Source organism: Xiphophorus couchianus, chromosome 12, assembly GCF_001444195.1.
Source record: "Xiphophorus couchianus chromosome 12, X_couchianus-1.0, whole genome shotgun sequence".
NCBI classification, from domain to species: Eukaryota; Metazoa; Chordata; class Actinopteri; order Cyprinodontiformes; family Poeciliidae; genus Xiphophorus; species Xiphophorus couchianus.
This window is the reverse complement of record NC_040239.1, coordinates 5,707,573-5,724,718: the sequence shown is the minus strand read 5'-3', so window position 1 is coordinate 5,724,718 and position 17,146 is coordinate 5,707,573. Positions and strand designations below refer to the sequence as shown.

The 17,146-nt window shown below is 36.9% G+C and overlaps 1 protein-coding gene and 1 long non-coding RNA gene across 6 annotated transcripts in view; one reads left to right on the top strand and one right to left on the bottom strand.

Annotated features, from left to right (window-relative positions):
• The window catches only part of taok3a (TAO kinase 3a), a 61,205-nt gene that overhangs the window by 5,361 nt on the left and 38,698 nt on the right, over window positions 1–17,146 (bottom strand). For 4 of the 5 annotated variants that reach the window (XM_028034281.1, XM_028034280.1, XM_028034282.1 and 1 more), the window contains exons 11-18: window positions 16,756–16,837; window positions 12,764–12,931; window positions 11,885–12,085; window positions 10,056–10,193; window positions 4,260–4,496; window positions 3,355–3,483; window positions 2,466–2,669; window positions 780–1,019 (exon numbers count right to left, since the gene is read on the bottom strand). In XM_028034281.1, coding sequence (XP_027890082.1) covers window positions 780–1,019; window positions 2,466–2,669; window positions 3,355–3,483; window positions 4,260–4,496; window positions 10,056–10,193; window positions 11,885–12,085; window positions 12,764–12,931; window positions 16,756–16,837 — 1,399 coding nt within the window. The remainder of the gene's footprint in view (window positions 1–779; window positions 1,020–2,465; window positions 2,670–3,354; window positions 3,484–4,259; window positions 4,497–10,055; window positions 10,194–11,884; window positions 12,086–12,763; window positions 12,932–16,755; window positions 16,838–17,146) is intronic. The other variant, XM_028034284.1, reaches the window with a different exon arrangement.
• On the top strand, window positions 5,348–9,628 carry LOC114154851 (uncharacterized). The gene is made up of 2 exons (XR_003597631.1): window positions 5,348–7,617; window positions 8,209–9,628. It is a non-coding gene; the product is annotated as an uncharacterized LOC114154851 (long non-coding RNA).

Sequence of the window (17,146 nt, the reverse complement as noted above, 5' to 3'; positions counted from 1 at the left end):
ATATATTTTTGTAACCTTACTTGTATATTGTGTTTTAAGCATCTAATTTGATTAGATGTTTGGATTGTTTCATATTTATGAATATTTATTATTCCTAATGGCACAATAACTTATTTATAACTTTATTTTAATTAAAGTAATTAAAATAAAGTGTGACTTATATTTATGTTACACAATATTATTGACTTTTTTGTTAAATTGGTGTTTTGTTCTCAGACTAGTCAGGTGTACAGGGTGTGTGTGACAGAGATATTTCATACAAAACAACATTTTGTTATATTTTTGTTTAACCTTGTTCCTGATGTAGAATGTAAAATACTATCACAAGACATTATTACTGACAGTAATAAATTACGTTACATAATAATGAATTGAAACTATTTTTTAGCTTTTTTATCTCCAGTGTGGTGCTGGAAAAGTTTGAAAATTTACCTTGAAAGTGCTTGAAAAGTGTTTGAATTTTACTGTGGGAAAAGTCTGTGAATCCTGTCTTTAGGTTTATCCATTATGCACTGAACTGCGAGAAACACTGTTGCTCTCTAAATCAAACGAAAATATAACAAACTTCTAAAGTGTTCTTGCACCATTTGCCCATTTTAATTCATTACATTTAAGTTGCATCACTGCCTATTCAGAAATGAAGGAGAGGAAAAGAAGATATTGCTTCTAACTTGCGCCATCTTGGAGGTGAAACCCAGTTCCCTTAAATCCCTGTTCTCCACCAGACAATATTCAGCACACTGATGACTGCAAACACGTTTTCCCCTGTGATGACTCACTTTGAGGTTCTTGGGCTGCTGTCGGAGCTCCAACACATGTTTGCGGTGGAGCTCTCGCTCCCGTCTGTTGTTGTACTCAATCTGGTTCTCCAGTTCCGTCTGGTGCTGCAGGCGGATCAGGTCCATCCGCAGCTTCTGCAGCGTCTTCAGCTGCCGCTGCTCCAGCTCCTGGGTGGACTCATCGTGGCGGATCAGCATGGCGTGCTCCATCTCCTTTTGAGTCTTCTTCTTGTTTAACTCCTGTTTTGGGGATAAAAAACACAAGTGACCACTTTTAACTGAACTGAATAAAAAAAAAAAAAGGTGTTATGGCAAATCTTGTTATCACAGTTTGTTCGAGCACTCGCTGTGGAATGAAAGGATCTCCTGTTGCAGTCTGTGTTGAAGCAGTTCTTAAAGCTTTTTTGACTTTTCAGCTAAAACCTAAATAGATGCAGAGGCACCCTACAATCCACCCTTCTCATATTACAATAAAAGTAGGGCTAAAATAATTAATCGGACTAATTGTGGCAAATCGATTATTGAAATAATTGTCAACAAATATAGGAATTGATAAATTGTTAACTGGAGAAAAACATATGAAGAGCAGTTATCAAGCCAAAGCTGTACAAAAAATATATCTACATTTTGCAAAAAACGTCTTTATCTGCAAATCTTGCCTTCTACCAAAAATGTCTCAAATTGTAAAAAGGAAGTCTCCCCTTAAGCACCTTTTCTTATCCAATTATGAATCAGTTAATTGAAACATAACCAGCAGATCGATGTATTGACTTTAAGTCAACCAGAAAGGGCTGAGCTTTATGTATTAATGATACAAGTTGTTTTTTTTTAACTGCATAAATGATTAAGCATTCACTAATGGAATGCTATGTTGTTGCAATTTAGGCAATGAAATGTTTATTTTCTTGTACAAAAAATATTTAATTGTTCGTTTATTTGCATCTTTTAACGTATTTCCAATATTGTATAAAAATACTTAAGTGGTTAAATTAAAAATCTGCAAAATGTGCACATTTGTATACAATTAATCGATTAATACTTGATTAATCTATTAATGCATTTTGATTTTGTATGTGTGTTTTAAGGTATTTTATGGATTTTTTTTGTAATGTTTGTAAAAGCATGATTTTATTGTAACATTTGTGGAAGGAAGAATACTCTCTGCTATGGTAGAGACTAATGGGGATCTTTAAATAAACAAATTGTCAGAATAATTATTTACTAACAGTTAGTTACAGCCATATATAAAAGCAAAATGACAACACAGTAAGAAATGACCTCAAAAGCAAAAATTTTGTGGGATGAAATATAGGAATTAGAGACCTGGGACTTTAAAATCCATAAATTGACCTCTGAAAGACAGCTACATCCACATTAAATCTGGTCCTTATTTCAATTTAAACTCTTTGTGAGTCTGTGTATTTTCCCACAGGGAGCTTTTGGCTGTTAAAACTCATCTCTGGATTTTAAGTGCCGGTCAGCTTTCTAGATTATGACATAGTTGGCAAGCTTTGCTCAGTAATAATCTACTTATTAAACAATGAGTGTTTTCAGCAGAGACACACTGTTTTACGTTAAACCTTCACCAACCACTTTAGAAAACAACAACACAACACAACTAAGGTCATGTGTGATGAATGTTTTAACAGCTTTGCAGATGATATTTAGGAAGTATAGCTTCCACACCTCACGGATCTGTTCCTGCTCCACGTCGTGCCTTTTAATCATGACTTTGCGCTTGAAGGCGCGGCAGTTCCTATCATAGAAAACCCGCTGCGATGTCAGAAGATGGGCCTCCTCTTCGGCCTGGGAATGTTGCATGTTCTCTTTGTGCTTGGACAGACGCTCCTGCTTCTCCTTCTTGGGTGTACTGTGGTCCTCATTCATCTCCTGAGAAAAAGAGGAGAAACAGAGTGGCGACTGTTGACTGCTGCAAATCTGCTTTCTAATTTGGAGCTTAAAAGGATATATGAAAAGCAAATGTAGTCTAAAGAAACTGGGCTTTACAAAAGAATGCTTTGAGCTCATATTAATATTCGTTAGTAGACTGCTTATTGCAAACTTCAGGTAACTTCTTATTTTGGTAGAAAACACTTCATTTTCCTTATTTTTTGGGCTGTGATGTAATCTACAACAAACACTAATGCACTCAACACTGAAGCCTGATCCCCTCTCTCTGGAGTGTCTAATACTGTTGTAGCCCTCAGTTTGTCGAAAATATCTTCTCCTGCCAGCGATGCTTTCCTTTAACAGTGCTGACCTAATTTTGGTCACTTATCTCCTAACTGAAAACACAACGCGTCACACTCCCAGCTCATAGGAACACTTTCTGGACTTCATTTCGGGGTTGTGGAGGGATAAGAATAAATATGGATTTGTACTTCTCCCAGTTTGTGTGCATATAAATGTGTAGGTACATAGCAAGTAGGCTGAGTGACTCAACATAACTTCCACTTCAGAGGTTTTGAATGTGCATGTTTTCGTGTAGGAGGCTTGACTCAACAGTAAACAGTAAATAGGACGGTGTGTCACACCGGAGAGAGGCGTACAACGGAGGAGAACAAGCAGAGCAAACCTCCTTAATCTTCTCCTTGCAGAGCTTGTACTGCTTCTTCTGATTATCCAGAAAAGTGGTCAGCTCTTTCTTCTGCTGCGCCACGATCTGCTGCTGGAACTTCTTCTCATCTGCGAGTGCCGTCTTCATCTGGAAGAAAAATTAGGCATTTAAATGTCTGTCTTAAATCAATAGGTTGTAGATGTAGAACCTTGTACACAAGGAAAAATATTAATTTTGACATAACATAGTATGTTATGCCAAAAAATAACATTTGACATAAAATTCAGATATTTTACTCAAATATTTGAATTTTAAATCAACATCAAGAAAAAAAATAGAAATGATTCTGTATTAATTTGGAAATAGAATGAAAAATAACCAATATGCTTCTATAAATAATCATAAACAAAAAGGTAAAAACTGTAAACAAATATTCTAAAGTTGGACTTCTTGTCTACTGTTAAAGTTTGTATAAAAACAAAATTTAAAAAAGTTTTTTGTCCTAAAAATCATATTGCCAACCACAGGAGGGCTGCTTCTTGTGATAAACTACGTTGGGGTAGTTTGTGTGGCTTCCACCCCTGTTTATATGAAAAGATTATACTATCTCTTTGCTGGTTGGACACGCTGTGTGCTAATCATAAAGATATGCAGCTTGTTTTTCAGGGAGCAAAATAATGTGACCCATTTCTGCTCTTGCACTTCATCGTATGCGTCATTAGGAGGCAGTAGTGAGATGAGTTCTTACAATTTTCTTCTAAAAGATGAAATGTTGGTCCAAAGTACCGATAGTTTCTTTCAGTAGCTTTGGAACAATAATTAAAATTTTAAAAACATGTCTTTGTTGATCACCTTTTCTCTGAAACATATAAAGAAGCATAACTGAGAGTGCAATAAATGTGAATTAGTGTATTCTTGCCCACCTCCTTCTCAGTTTGCACTACGTGGCGTTTGGCCAGCTTCTCCAGCTCGATGTAGGCATTGTTGGCCTGCGTCTCCACCTCTTTCTGCAGCTTGAGCCGGTGCTCGTCCATCTCGGCCTTCAGCTTGTTCTCCAGGGCGATCAGCTGCTTCTGGTGCTGCCTCCGCATTCGCTTGTAGCCCGACATCTGCTCCCGCAGTTCACTCTCCTGCTCATGCTCGTGGATCTGTTTGGTCACCTGTAGGTAAAGATGTTGGTGAATATGAACTGTGATACATTTGGGGGGGGGGGGCTCTACAAAAACCCACCACATCTTACCAAGTATTTCCAATACAATAATGTTAGTACACTTGACATAAGACAAACTAAAATTCCAAGTAACTTTCCAGCAAGATATAGGTCCTTGTTTTAAGTAAATAATCCCTTAATATTGACAAAAAAGTACTAGGTTCATTGGTACATTATTTAACAAAACATTTTCCCATGTCATAAATTAAAAAAATTGCTAGTGTAATTAGTACTAAAGTTTGTTTTGTCTTATTTATAGTGTACTAAAATATTTGCACTAGAAACGAATCAAATACTCGGTAAGATTTGATGTCTTTATAGTTTATTCCACATAAACAAAACAAGATAAAGCTATAAAAGTATTAAGACTCATATCGACAAGAACATTTGATGATAACTAAAGTTTTTAGCTACTGCCATTTGTGTAGCTAATGCCATTTGTTAATTTGTTAAATTAACAAATTAGAGACAAATTTACTAGTAGAGCTCCAAAACTGCTCTTTCACACAACTAATACATATACAAAATCTTACCAAGTATTTTTGTCTAGATTCTGGTCTTATTTTAAGCGTAATATCATATTACACTTAAAATATGACAAAACTTGCTTACAAGTACCCTTTTTGCAAGACATAGCAGCTTGTTTTAAGTTGATGATTCCTTAATTTTGATGAAAAAGTACTAGTTCCACCAGCAAATTTTTTCACTTATGGAAAAAATGTCGTTTAAGTGAAATAATCTGCCAGTGAAACTAGTATTTTTTAATGAATTCACTTAAAACAAGGTCTTTTATCTTGCAGGAAAGTTACTTGTATGTTAGTGTCGTAATTCAAGAAACTAAACAAAAATTACTTGGTAGGATTTTGCAGTGCATTTGCAGCACAGATTAGGCAACCTCAAAAAAGTTCAAATGTCCTAAACAGCTGCTACCAAATCTACCGTCCACTGTTTTTCACATACAACCATAAACATCCTTGATTTTCAAACCAAAACTACCTAACCCACAAACCTGAGGACAAAAAGGGTTCTCCGTATCTAGGTAGTATTCGCTCCGCATCTTCTCATAACTTCCACCCGAACTCTTCCGGCCAAACATGATGGCAATTTTAGCCAAGTGCACCAGCATCCAGGAACCTTGTGCGGCATCCTATGACCGACACAACCTTGCCTGAGCTCCGATGCTTCCCGGAGACCCCCACCCTTTCGCCCTTTCCCAACCTTTACAGGACGATGAAGCCCCCTCCCCTTCTTTGGTTTGTGCCCTGGGCATGCAGTGGCCAAAGCAGACGTGTGAACTGTGAATGAGGCAGACCGACTCCGTGGGCCAACAAGAGGACAGAGCGGCTTTTTAGTACGGCTAACGCTAAGCGGCGGACAGCAGGTGGGTCACATGAATACCTCATTTAGAAAGTGTGAGAGAAGTTAGAGGAGGGGGGTTCAGAAGAGAGTAGGCTGAGTGATGAGGGAGGGATGTTGTCAAGAAAAAAAGCAAATAGAAAATAACCAAAACTGGAAAAGAAGAAAAGAACAAAACCGGAAAAAGAAAAAATATATACCTTCGTAGAATAATGAGCACAAACATGGTGAGAAAACAAGAGGGAAGGATTGGGGAAAAGGTGGACTCTGAGCTCTCCTCCTTAATCTGTGTTGAATCAATACCCCTACTGTAATAGAGCCACCCAAATCCTGGTCCCTTGCTTCAATGCCACAAAGGGCCAAGTCACGGCATGTGGTGGCCTCTTTCACACAAGGCTGTGGGTCTAAAAAGAAGATCATACTCAGGGTTGGGGGCCAGCGGGTGGGAGTGATCAGTGGGAATCCAGAAGCTACACTTTGCTGATTCTGCAATGCAAGGTGCTCTGGAACGTTGTTTTTAATGCTAAGTGCCTGATTAGTTTAAAAGATAGTGGTTGTACAGCTATAAGTATTCTCGAAACATTTTTATTTGGAGCAGAAATCAAGTTTGAGCTTTGTGTTTACAGGGTGTCAAATTTGCTACAACAAAGATTCTCTTTTTGGATGAGCTATGGCAAGAAAATATCCAAAGGTTACTTCAGATGCATAGTGACATATGGTGAAGTCATCTTGTTGAATAGAGGAAGCAAAAGGCCTCTACAGACCACAGCTTAGCGTCCAGTTTTCCTGCAGAAATCACTGATGTAAAAAGCTTGTAGTTTGTGTATTTACATATCCTAACATAATACATTTGAAACAAACAAGTCTTTTAATTACTACTTTAACTATATTTTAATGGGACAGCCTTGCCTTTACACCTTAAACAGTTCCTTTCTAAAGTCAACAGAAAAATTATTTAGTTGTACAAATAACATTTTAGATTTCTGACAGACAGAAATCTAAAAAGTATGACATGCATATGTATTTTGTAACTCTTGAGTCCAAACTTCTTACTGAAAAGTTTTCAGAACCAGCAACAAGAACTGTGAGGGTTTGGGGTTTTCTCTACCAGCTCTGCACATTTAGAGACTGAACATTTCTTCCTTTGTTCTTCTTTTTTCTGAACAGCAATTTTTAAATTCTGTCATAGATTCTTAATTGGGTTTCACATCTGGACTTTGGGAAGGCCATTCTAACACGAATGTGCATTAATCTAAACTATTGCATCCATTGTAATTGTATGTTTATGGTTACTTTCCTGTTCTCCAGGCTTAAGTGTCTTGCAACCTTTAACAGGTGTTCTTCCAAAATTTCCACTCATCAATGAACACCAACGTATTTACAACATGTGGAACATCTGAAGGCAGTTAGTTTATTTAGGGTTGGAGGGGGGCTACAAATGCATGGCACACTTTTCAGATTTTGTTTTTTCACAGTTTGCACAACTTACAATACAAATATTTTGTTACTGGAACATGACAGAATGTGAAAAGGAATTATTTTATAAGGCACTGCATACTACAAGATTGCTGTAGTAAAGATTCCTACTCAGTCTATTGCTTCAAGTTCTAGGTTTTACCAGTTGGCATGAGGACCTAGCAGGAATGATTGATGTTACATTTTACTGTAATCAGCCAGAGGCACCCAGGCTGTCAGGCCACAACCTGCATCTGACGGTGAGGAGTGAAATATTTTACAACAATGCTGTTTCTTAAATCATCTTCAATCTGTTAACTCAGGATAAGAGTTTGAGCTGCAATCAAACTCTTATCCTGCTTTTCTGTTTGCACTTGTACCACTCTTCACTTTGCAATGATCTTTTTTGCAGTTTCTTATTCTTCACATTTCTGTAAGATTGTTCTTTTCTTTCATTTATCCTGAAACCAATCTCTACATTTAGTATCAAACTAACAGATTGGTGTTTGTTTGTCTGTCCTTTGCTTATAATTCAATCAGTGATGCTCTTTTGTCTCACCTGCTTATCTCCCCTCCTCACCTCAATGACAATCTCCCATCTGCGTCTTCCCGGTGTTCAGCTGCTATGGACATGATGTATTTTCATTTTACTCACCCTTTCATTTATCAAACATTTGTCACTTTTGACAAGTGGATTTAAAAAATGCTAATCTGCTCTTACATTTTTCTGAATGTATATTATTATCACATTTTTTATGTTTTCACACATCTAGTTCCTTTTTGGCAATCTGTTTAGTACCATATGGACCCCTTATTAGACTCGCTGCTTCTCTTTGTCTACCTGCTCCCAGTCTCAGCGAGTCGAGGCCAATCCGAGGACGTCTGTGCTCGGCAGAAAAAGGATGATGTCATTTCTTTCAGCGCCGGCGGGCAGCACCGGCGCTGTAGCGCTACAATGGTGCTGAGCTTTTCGGGATGCAGGCTCATTTCAAAACAGACTGCTTCAATCACACAGAGCCAGACACCGGAGGTGTAAACACCAAAACTTTAATCCACCTCACTGCTGAACGGGCCAAAATATTTTAAACTGCTTTAGCAGATTTGGATAGTTTGTGGGGTTTTTTCAATTATACAAATGCAGACGTTTTTGTTAACTCTTGTATAAACAGAAATGCAACTACTTGTCTTTGTCTTTCTGACGATACAGACGTAGCATGTCAACTAAGGCTGAAACAATTAATTGGATTAATCATGATTAATTGATTACTGAAATAATATTTATCTAATTTAGTAAGTGATTAATCGTTAACTGGACAATACAGACACAAAAAGGGCATTTGGTGTATATTCAGAGCAGTAATTATGCCAAAAATATAGGTATTTATAGGTATATAGGTAACAAAGGTATTTTTAAAAATATAAAAATACCTTTGTCTGTAAATGTGTTATAGCTTCACTTAGTTCTGCTTTACAAAATGAATCCAAGAAAATTTGTATTTTCTTATTTAAAAAATACGTACATATTTGCATCTTTTAAAGTGTTTCTATTGTATAAAAATCGATAGGTGGTTAAATGAAAAATGTGTAGATTGTGACATTTTTTTAGCCAATTAATCGTTTGAATATTCAATTATTAAATGTCAACACAAAAGGTCTTCCTTTAAACCGTATCTGTTCAATGTCTCCGTTTTAGGCAAAAATCTTTTCCTTTTATTGCAATTACTTTGGTCTCAGTTCCCAAACTTTATGTAAGACTTGTAGATGAATTCCTATCAATCCCAAAAGTATTGATGTCAATACAAAAAAAAGTGAAACGCAAAAATAACATTTGAAAACGGTGCTTGGCAAACAACACAATCAGTGCTTGGCCCAGGTCTGTTGTTGGCTTGTGGACTTTGGTCAAGGACAATCTGAGGACAGCGAACACACACGCTGCCTTATTTTTCTGTCAGATGTCTGATTTAAGACCGGACAGCAGAATTAAAACCAGTGGGTCAGGGATGGGGGAGCGCACACACTGTCACACATTTTCACACAACTATTACTATCTAGTTACTAGAGCTGGTTTCCATGACAACAGACAGGGAGGGTGAAGGAGAGAGAATGAAAGAGGGACATAGAAGGAAAGAAAGAGAGCACTCCCCCCTCCTCACACACCTTAATAACAGAATATTGAGTCACATCTGAGAATGATGCATTAACAAATGAAGGAGGGCAAGAAATGAGAAAAGTGGGGAGGGAGGTGATAATTTGAGGTGTTGCACAAGCAGATAAAGAAAGACGCTAAACATGTGGCAGGTAAAAAGCATTCAAAGAAAAACCGATGGCTGAAAACAGAGTTATGACCTGATCGGCTGCTTAAACATAAGATTGTTCAAGCATGTGTGGAGAAGTCACGCCCAGACGCAGCTGTTCGCTCCGCACATCCACAGACAGGTCTTAACAGAGACAAACAAAAGAATGCCCCTCTGTGCCTTGCTATGCAGCTGCATACGTACAACACTCTGAAATTTTGTCTTGTGCCAGGAGAAAAAAGTCCCATTTATGTTTTTGTTTTCAAAGTAACCCAGCGTTCAAGGTGAACCCTCTAGAAATGATTGATTCTTAAACCCTGAAGCAAATGGAAAACGTTTGTGGAATCTCAGAAAAGAAAAGATAGAAAACATCTAAAAGGGGGAAGATTTTGATTTCTTCTTACAAGTGAAGCAGACTTGATGGTGGCAAAGCCAGCTCTGTGTTTATAGTTGGAGGCCTGGCTGCTTTTGTCAGAGGAGGCATGCATTGGCTCTGGCCGGTGATCTCTGTGGATCCCATCATCCCAGTTATATTGATGGTCCTGTGAAAAAGCACAAAAACAAAATGAGACAGATTGCTTTCATCAGCGCCAACTGCACCCAGAACTCAAAAACAGTGCTATCGCAGTATCTTGCAACATTTTCTTTCTTTTTTTGTCTAGGTGCAGACACTAAGGAGAACCTCCACTGAAAACACATAATCTCTACTTCCACAGCTGGAAACATGCAATATTTAATGTCAGCAATTAAGATTTTCATATTTCTTGCGTTTCATTTTTATCAATTATTGTTATGTGTAAATGTAAAACATAAACATGCACAACAATCTAAATAAAAATAAACATTTCAAATTGGTCATTTCAAGCCGTTGTACCCCAATTGTGGAAATCTCTCCAGTTGATTTTACACTGTGTCGATTCCTTTGCTTAATTTAAAACCGCAGCTAAAAACCTATTTATACAGAAAGGATTTTTCTTCACTTTGATGATATGTTTGATATGCATTTCCTATGTGTTTTATGAAGCATATTTGTGATTTTATTTGTGTTATACAAACTAAATTTGACTTGTTTGTAACTTCTGTGCTCTTTATTTTTTTTCTAATGATTTGCATTGAGCAGTTATAAAAATGTTTATTAATTGCCAATATAATAGTCTAACAAACAACAACATTAGGAGTTTCACATGATATACATATTATCATGTAACTCCTCCAAGAGCTACATCTGTGAAAAAAACTTTCGGAACAAATAAAACAAGAGTAAAAGGTAAAAATCGCCTTGATTAAGCACTGGTAATAGCTTTATAATTTAAAGCAAAAACACATGCAGTTGGATAAATTCAAATGTGTGATGTAAACAGATTAAATCCCTGCTGATTTCAATCAAACAACTTCTAAATTTCAAAAGGAATCTTCGCCTAAGCTAACTTGAGTAAAGCCTTATGAAACACGGTGAAATATTAACACCCCCGCTTTTTAAACTTGGTTTCACAGGGCCTGGGGACCATGGAACGGAGTCATGTGAGGAGCGAACTTCATCAACATCTGAAAGACAATGTGTGTCACTTTCAAGTCTTCTCTGCTCAGCCCCCTGAACTTACAACAACACGCTGGCTGTCTGCCTGTTAAGTGACAACCTTATTCATGTACCGTCTCACCACAAAAGAGAAACTGAAGGAGGAGAGTGACAGAAGTGACGGCCCTCTGCTTGGTGCTTTTTAAAAAACAGTGTGTATTCATTAAGAATGGCTGACATTGTGTTGACCTGTGTGAACTCTGGTAGCGTGCAAAAAGACGGCTGAATGGGGGTTAAAGCAGTGGATGTGTAGCTTACTGGAATGCACAGGCTTTGTTCTCTGAGTGTTAATGATGTCAGCGATGAAGTTGAAGAAATTGTAAACAGTGACTGTGTGTCGATGGTTGCCATGGTTTTGGGGGGAGGGGACTATGCATACTTGTGAAAAGAAGTCAGAAACTAGAGGATGTAGAGCATCATTTCCTCTTTAATAAAAAAGTGTAAAGTTGTCATCTCAGAACTAACATTTTTCATTTCAAACATTGATAATTGTGCTCTTTATTGCACTATATTATGAGAAACAAACTACTTGTGGTCAAGTTAATGTTCTGCGTCTTTATGGTGACACACTACTATCATGTCTTCAGCGGTTTTGAGAATTTTTCTTTTCTAGTCCCAAACACTCACACATATCCCCTCTTCAGCCTTGACCTTTACCTTTTTGGTGTGTGCAGAGGACTCCAGCGTGCTGCTGTAGTCCTGGGGGTGCATCATGGTCATGTCGGAGCAGCCGTCATCCAGCACCTCCTGGATGCTGTTGACGCTGCTGCTCTGGCTACCGGTGCTGACGGAGGTGCTGGGGATGGAGTGGTTGCTGCCCAGACTGTTCATCTTGCAGCTTGGTGTCTCGCTGTCCTGCTGGGACCACAAATGTTCAGAAACACACGCATGCACACACAGACGATGAGTGACATCGCTAAACCACGTTAATATTGACCTATTTAACCACTTTGTATGTTAAATAAATTAAGTTTCACAGGTTTCTTTTCCTATTTTCTTATTCAGATTAGAAGTCTATGAAGTATGCAAATCATAGACAAAGATAATAAACTTCTATAGCTGCTTTGCAATAACAGGAAAAGTCCCAAAATATCTTTGAAGTAAAAAAAAGTGTTCTAATTCCATTTAATTCTCATTTAAAACATAGACTAAGATATTTCCTGAATGCCTCAATTAGCACAATCAAAAAATGTAAACTTAAAAAAAGGAATGTAAAAAAATTTAAATAATTTAGTTTGAAACCGTTTTAGGCAAGTTATGAAATCCAACTTTCATAACTTTCATAACATCAAAGATGTTATTGATCTCTTTTTATTATCCATTTCTGACCTTTTCTTTGTGTAGTTTCCACAAAGAGATTTGCTAATTTAAGAGATTATAAGCTCAACTGAATAATTTGTGTAACTCAGACTAAATACAGACACACAAAATGTTTTGTGAGTAAAAGTAAAGTTATTTTTGTACAAATATTCTTTACTCTGATTGTATTTCAGTCACACTGCATTATTTCCTCAAATTTGATTCAGTTCTCCTCACCTCCTCCTCTTCTTGGCTTTCTCCCAAGGGCCCGTTGTGTTTCTCCTGATAGAGAATCTTCTTCATCTTGCGGTACTGCAAGTTGTCCAGCTCCCGCACTGCATCCTTGGTCCTCTGGATGAGGTCAATGAGAATGCGCGGCGAGCGTTCCCGGCGCACAAACTCATGCTGAGCGAGGCGAACAAAAGTGGGAGAGAAGGAGTTAGTAAGTGAATTACTTGAACCGGACATCAACTTTGATCTTTAGATCTTCTTTCTTTAAACGTCTGAATAGTTTTGAATTGCTTGAATTAGTCCTCTAGATTTCAAACTTTGCAAGTGTGCTGGACTGGCCAACAAACTTGCCTGTCTATTTCTACATTTAGTTGATTTATAGGTCAACTAAAAAACTGCAAATCCATTTATTGGAAAATATTTAGTGAGAAATATACACACACACACATATATATATATTTCTTATTTATAAGCAATAATCTGAAACAAACATCTGAAATGCATCACTATGTGAAGTTTTTCAAATGTTTCAGTATAAATGTTATATTTCTAATGTATTAATGTCTACCTGTGTATATTGTGTATACAGCAGCATAACCTTAAAACTTGTAGATAAATACTTTAAAAAAATAAAAAACCTTAGTTTTAAGGCTTTGGGAGAGCATGTCAAAGTGCATGTAAGATTATAACTTGCATCACTTTATTCTCTAGTTCAATGCGATGTACAAGTGTTTCTATCACTAGAGGGCGCCTGTAGGTTGTTTATCTTGGGAGTCTCAGCACCCCATTTTCTCCACTACCCCTATTATATGAAATCCTAATATTTCCCTATACATTGATTTTCATAAACACTCTTAAGCCTTTTTACTTCAACTGAACTCTAAAATAGTTTTGCCTTGCAGACAAGTTAATGACAACTGGTAAATTATATCAAGTAAAACAAAAGTTGAATATCAAGCTGAGAAAGCTTTCGATTATAATTGTTTTTTTGTTGTTGTTTTTTTTGTTTGTTGTTTTTTTAAGAAATTACAATCCAAAAGGTAAATAATTCTGAAATATTATGAGGTAGATAGTTTTGAATTTTGCTTATAAATGGTATGATATTTCTCACAACAGTTGTGCATGCTAATAAATATACAAGTTCTCAAAATATCTTCTTAGTTAATAAAAATTGATTTTCGTTAATGTTTAAATTTTTTTAAAATGTAGTTTTCACAAATTTGAGGTCACATTAACAAGCTGTTTATGTAAAAACTAATCGAAGTGTAACGTGCTGCAAGTTGGGATGTTTTGCATGTATATGATTATTACGTGCATCTCCCGCTATTGATTGGTCATAGTAGATGGATGAATGAGAAAGAGGATTCGAGATTTTATTTTTCTGTAGCACTATTTTTAGCACTTCACATTACAGTAACCAAAAAACAAGAACAAAAAAAGGAAAGAATTTCTACCTCCAACACATCCTCCCACCACACCACATATTCACAGATTCACACACTGAGTCACTGTCATTCATAAAATATTGAAAGCTGTAATGGATGAATTGTATGCAATATACGCTACCAAAAAGAGTACAATTTTAGATCTATTTGTAGCCTTTCTTCTCCTTCTGTACACCCTCCTCTCCACGTGACAGATGCTGGTGTAATGGGTTAGCCAGGACACAAGGGAGTGACATCACACTCTGAAAATAGCAATGCGTGATTGTCCCGTTTTTTGATGGACCTACAGTAGATCAAAATGTGGGTGGTTGGCCGACCCTGCCCCACCGAACAGCTAAGACTCCTAACGATTATCACCAAAGAGTTCATGTGAGAAAATGTGACAGCCCTCCTACAGCTCCTTCTCCAAATATAAAGGGGCTTGCTGTAAAGTGCCATCCTTAAAGATTTACCATGTTGAGCATCATATATTTATGAGGATAAAAGCATTCCAACTCTTTAGCTTTTTGATGCATCGTACTGGTTGACCAGTAGTCATTTTAGTTTAAAAGAAATTATTTCTGAGTAATGTGAATGAACCTTTAGTGCCAAAATACAAGTCTCAACCCAGTGCTAAGGGTAATAGCTGTACAGCTTACCAGTTAATGCATTTTTCATCAACACAAAATGTTAAAATGTTTTAAGTTGGACTTTGTATTTTTTTTCCTCTCTCTTTGATAAGGACAGGTTTGCTATGCTAAGCTATATCAGGTAAAAGGTTCATTTAATGCTCAGCTACTTTGTACATACATAAAACATATGTAAAGTTGTTATCTCAATTTTTAATGTATTGATTTGACTGTATTTTATGGAAAAGATTGCAAATACAACCGACAATATTGTATTTCCTTCTAACAGAGGGATAGTGAGTAATATTTCCTAATTAATAATATTAATACCACTTGTAATAAGGAACATAGGGAGAGAATGCAATTAATCTGAAGCCAGAACATGTAGACCTAAAAGGCATGCGACTTCTGACCTGATTTTTCCTTTTAAAGAGCTTGGAGGAGAATATACCAACGCATGAGTGTACTGTTAGAAGAACAGCTTGCACATTAATGTCTGAGAAGACAAAATATGTTATTAATAACTAAATAATAGCTCACTTCTGTATTATTTTCCACTAAACCAAGCTGAAACAAAATCCATAAGATAATTCCTTAATGTTTTGATTTGCAATTGGGATTTAGTTAGGGATATGAGGAAGAGTAAAGTAGTGTCTAATAGGGTTAAGGTTTTGACAACAGTTCACAGCTCCTGATGTGACTGCTGCATAACCTCACACCATTCCTTCACCATCTGAAGCGATGGAGGTGTCGTAAGTCTGGGTACGGCTCTGTGTGGCTGAGCATGATCATCAAGAACATAAAGCTCTTAGCGGCCCAATAGGATTACCTGTTGGTCGCACAAACAAGATAAAGTCTGCAACACGAAAACTCAACCAACCTTCATGATTTACCCAAAGATAGGCTCACTGTAATAACACCTAATAATTAGAATAACCTGCAGATAAACTGCATGCTTTATGAAATATTTCCTTTCATGGACAGTTTAGGTCTCTTTCTGCACTCTTTTTCTTAGTGCATAATACTCAGTGCAATAACTTCACATTGAAACATTTGAACCAGGTAAGAAAATTACAACATGCTTTGTTTTGGATACAATTTCAAACTTTTGAATGAAAAATTATTATGCATCAATCTAGAAATCAATGAGATGGCACACAATCCTTAAGCTGCAACGAGGTGCTGAACATTGAGCTTATTTTGTTATTAGTCATACCTTAGTCCTTTAAATGTTAAGTCTATAAACACATACACATGTATAAAAATAGGGGTTTTTTTCTTACACATGCTGATGAAAACAGTTCAATTTATTTATATACTGCCTATTCACAGAAATTTTTTTCTTTACAAAAAAAATGCAAAACACACAACCATATTTATACTTCTACCCAACTGAGGATTTTGTATCGACTTTCACTCATTTTTGTACCAGTCTAGTGTCTAGACATTTTCCCCAATCTTAATTACTAGTACTAACCAAAACTTAATTCACACCACACATCTAAACCTAACTAGTAGAACGCATTCCAATTGAGAAAACAGTGAGGATTTTCAACAAATGATCTCCCTTTGTTGGTGAAAATGGTTGTAATGGTCCTCTATATGTTTTATATAGAGGACCATTACACATACACATGCATAGGGTTCAAATAGTATGCAGTCATATCACAGGAATGTATAGATAGCAAAGACATAAACCTGCTCTGAAAGACATAACTGCAAGGCATAAAAGAGGAAGCAAAGCTGACAAAAAAGACGTCAAGAAATAACAAGCAACTCTCAGCAGGATGCCCTATTCCTGCACTTGAAGACATTGTGTGTGTGTGTGTGCTTGCGTATTGGGGAGCCGTGGGTGGATGGGAATGACTCATCCTTGAGGCTCAGGGACCGACTAAGGCAGGAAGTGAGGTCACAGTTGGCAGAGTAAGAGAGGAAGCCCACTCACTCGTAGCAGCTCCCCTGACGAGGGTCTGTCCTGAGGAATTTTCAGTAGGCAGAAGTCAACAAAGTTCCGGAAAGCATCCGACCTGCAAGGCAGGGATATAGGTCAATAATTCTCCTCACATCAAACATTAATAACTGGGAATATTAAACAAAAATAGCAATGACAATAAACAAATATGTTATTCACTTGGACAAGAAGAAATACATGAGCCATATATATATTATATAAATATGTAGAGCAATGAAAATACAGGCCACTGGAGATGTGGAACTCTGATCTAAAAATATGCTTTAAAGCGCATTACAGAATAAAACATCATGGTAATGGGGTGTTGAGATAAAGTAGCCCCCGATGGCTGTGGAGATTGTAATGAAATTTATATGCAAATCCA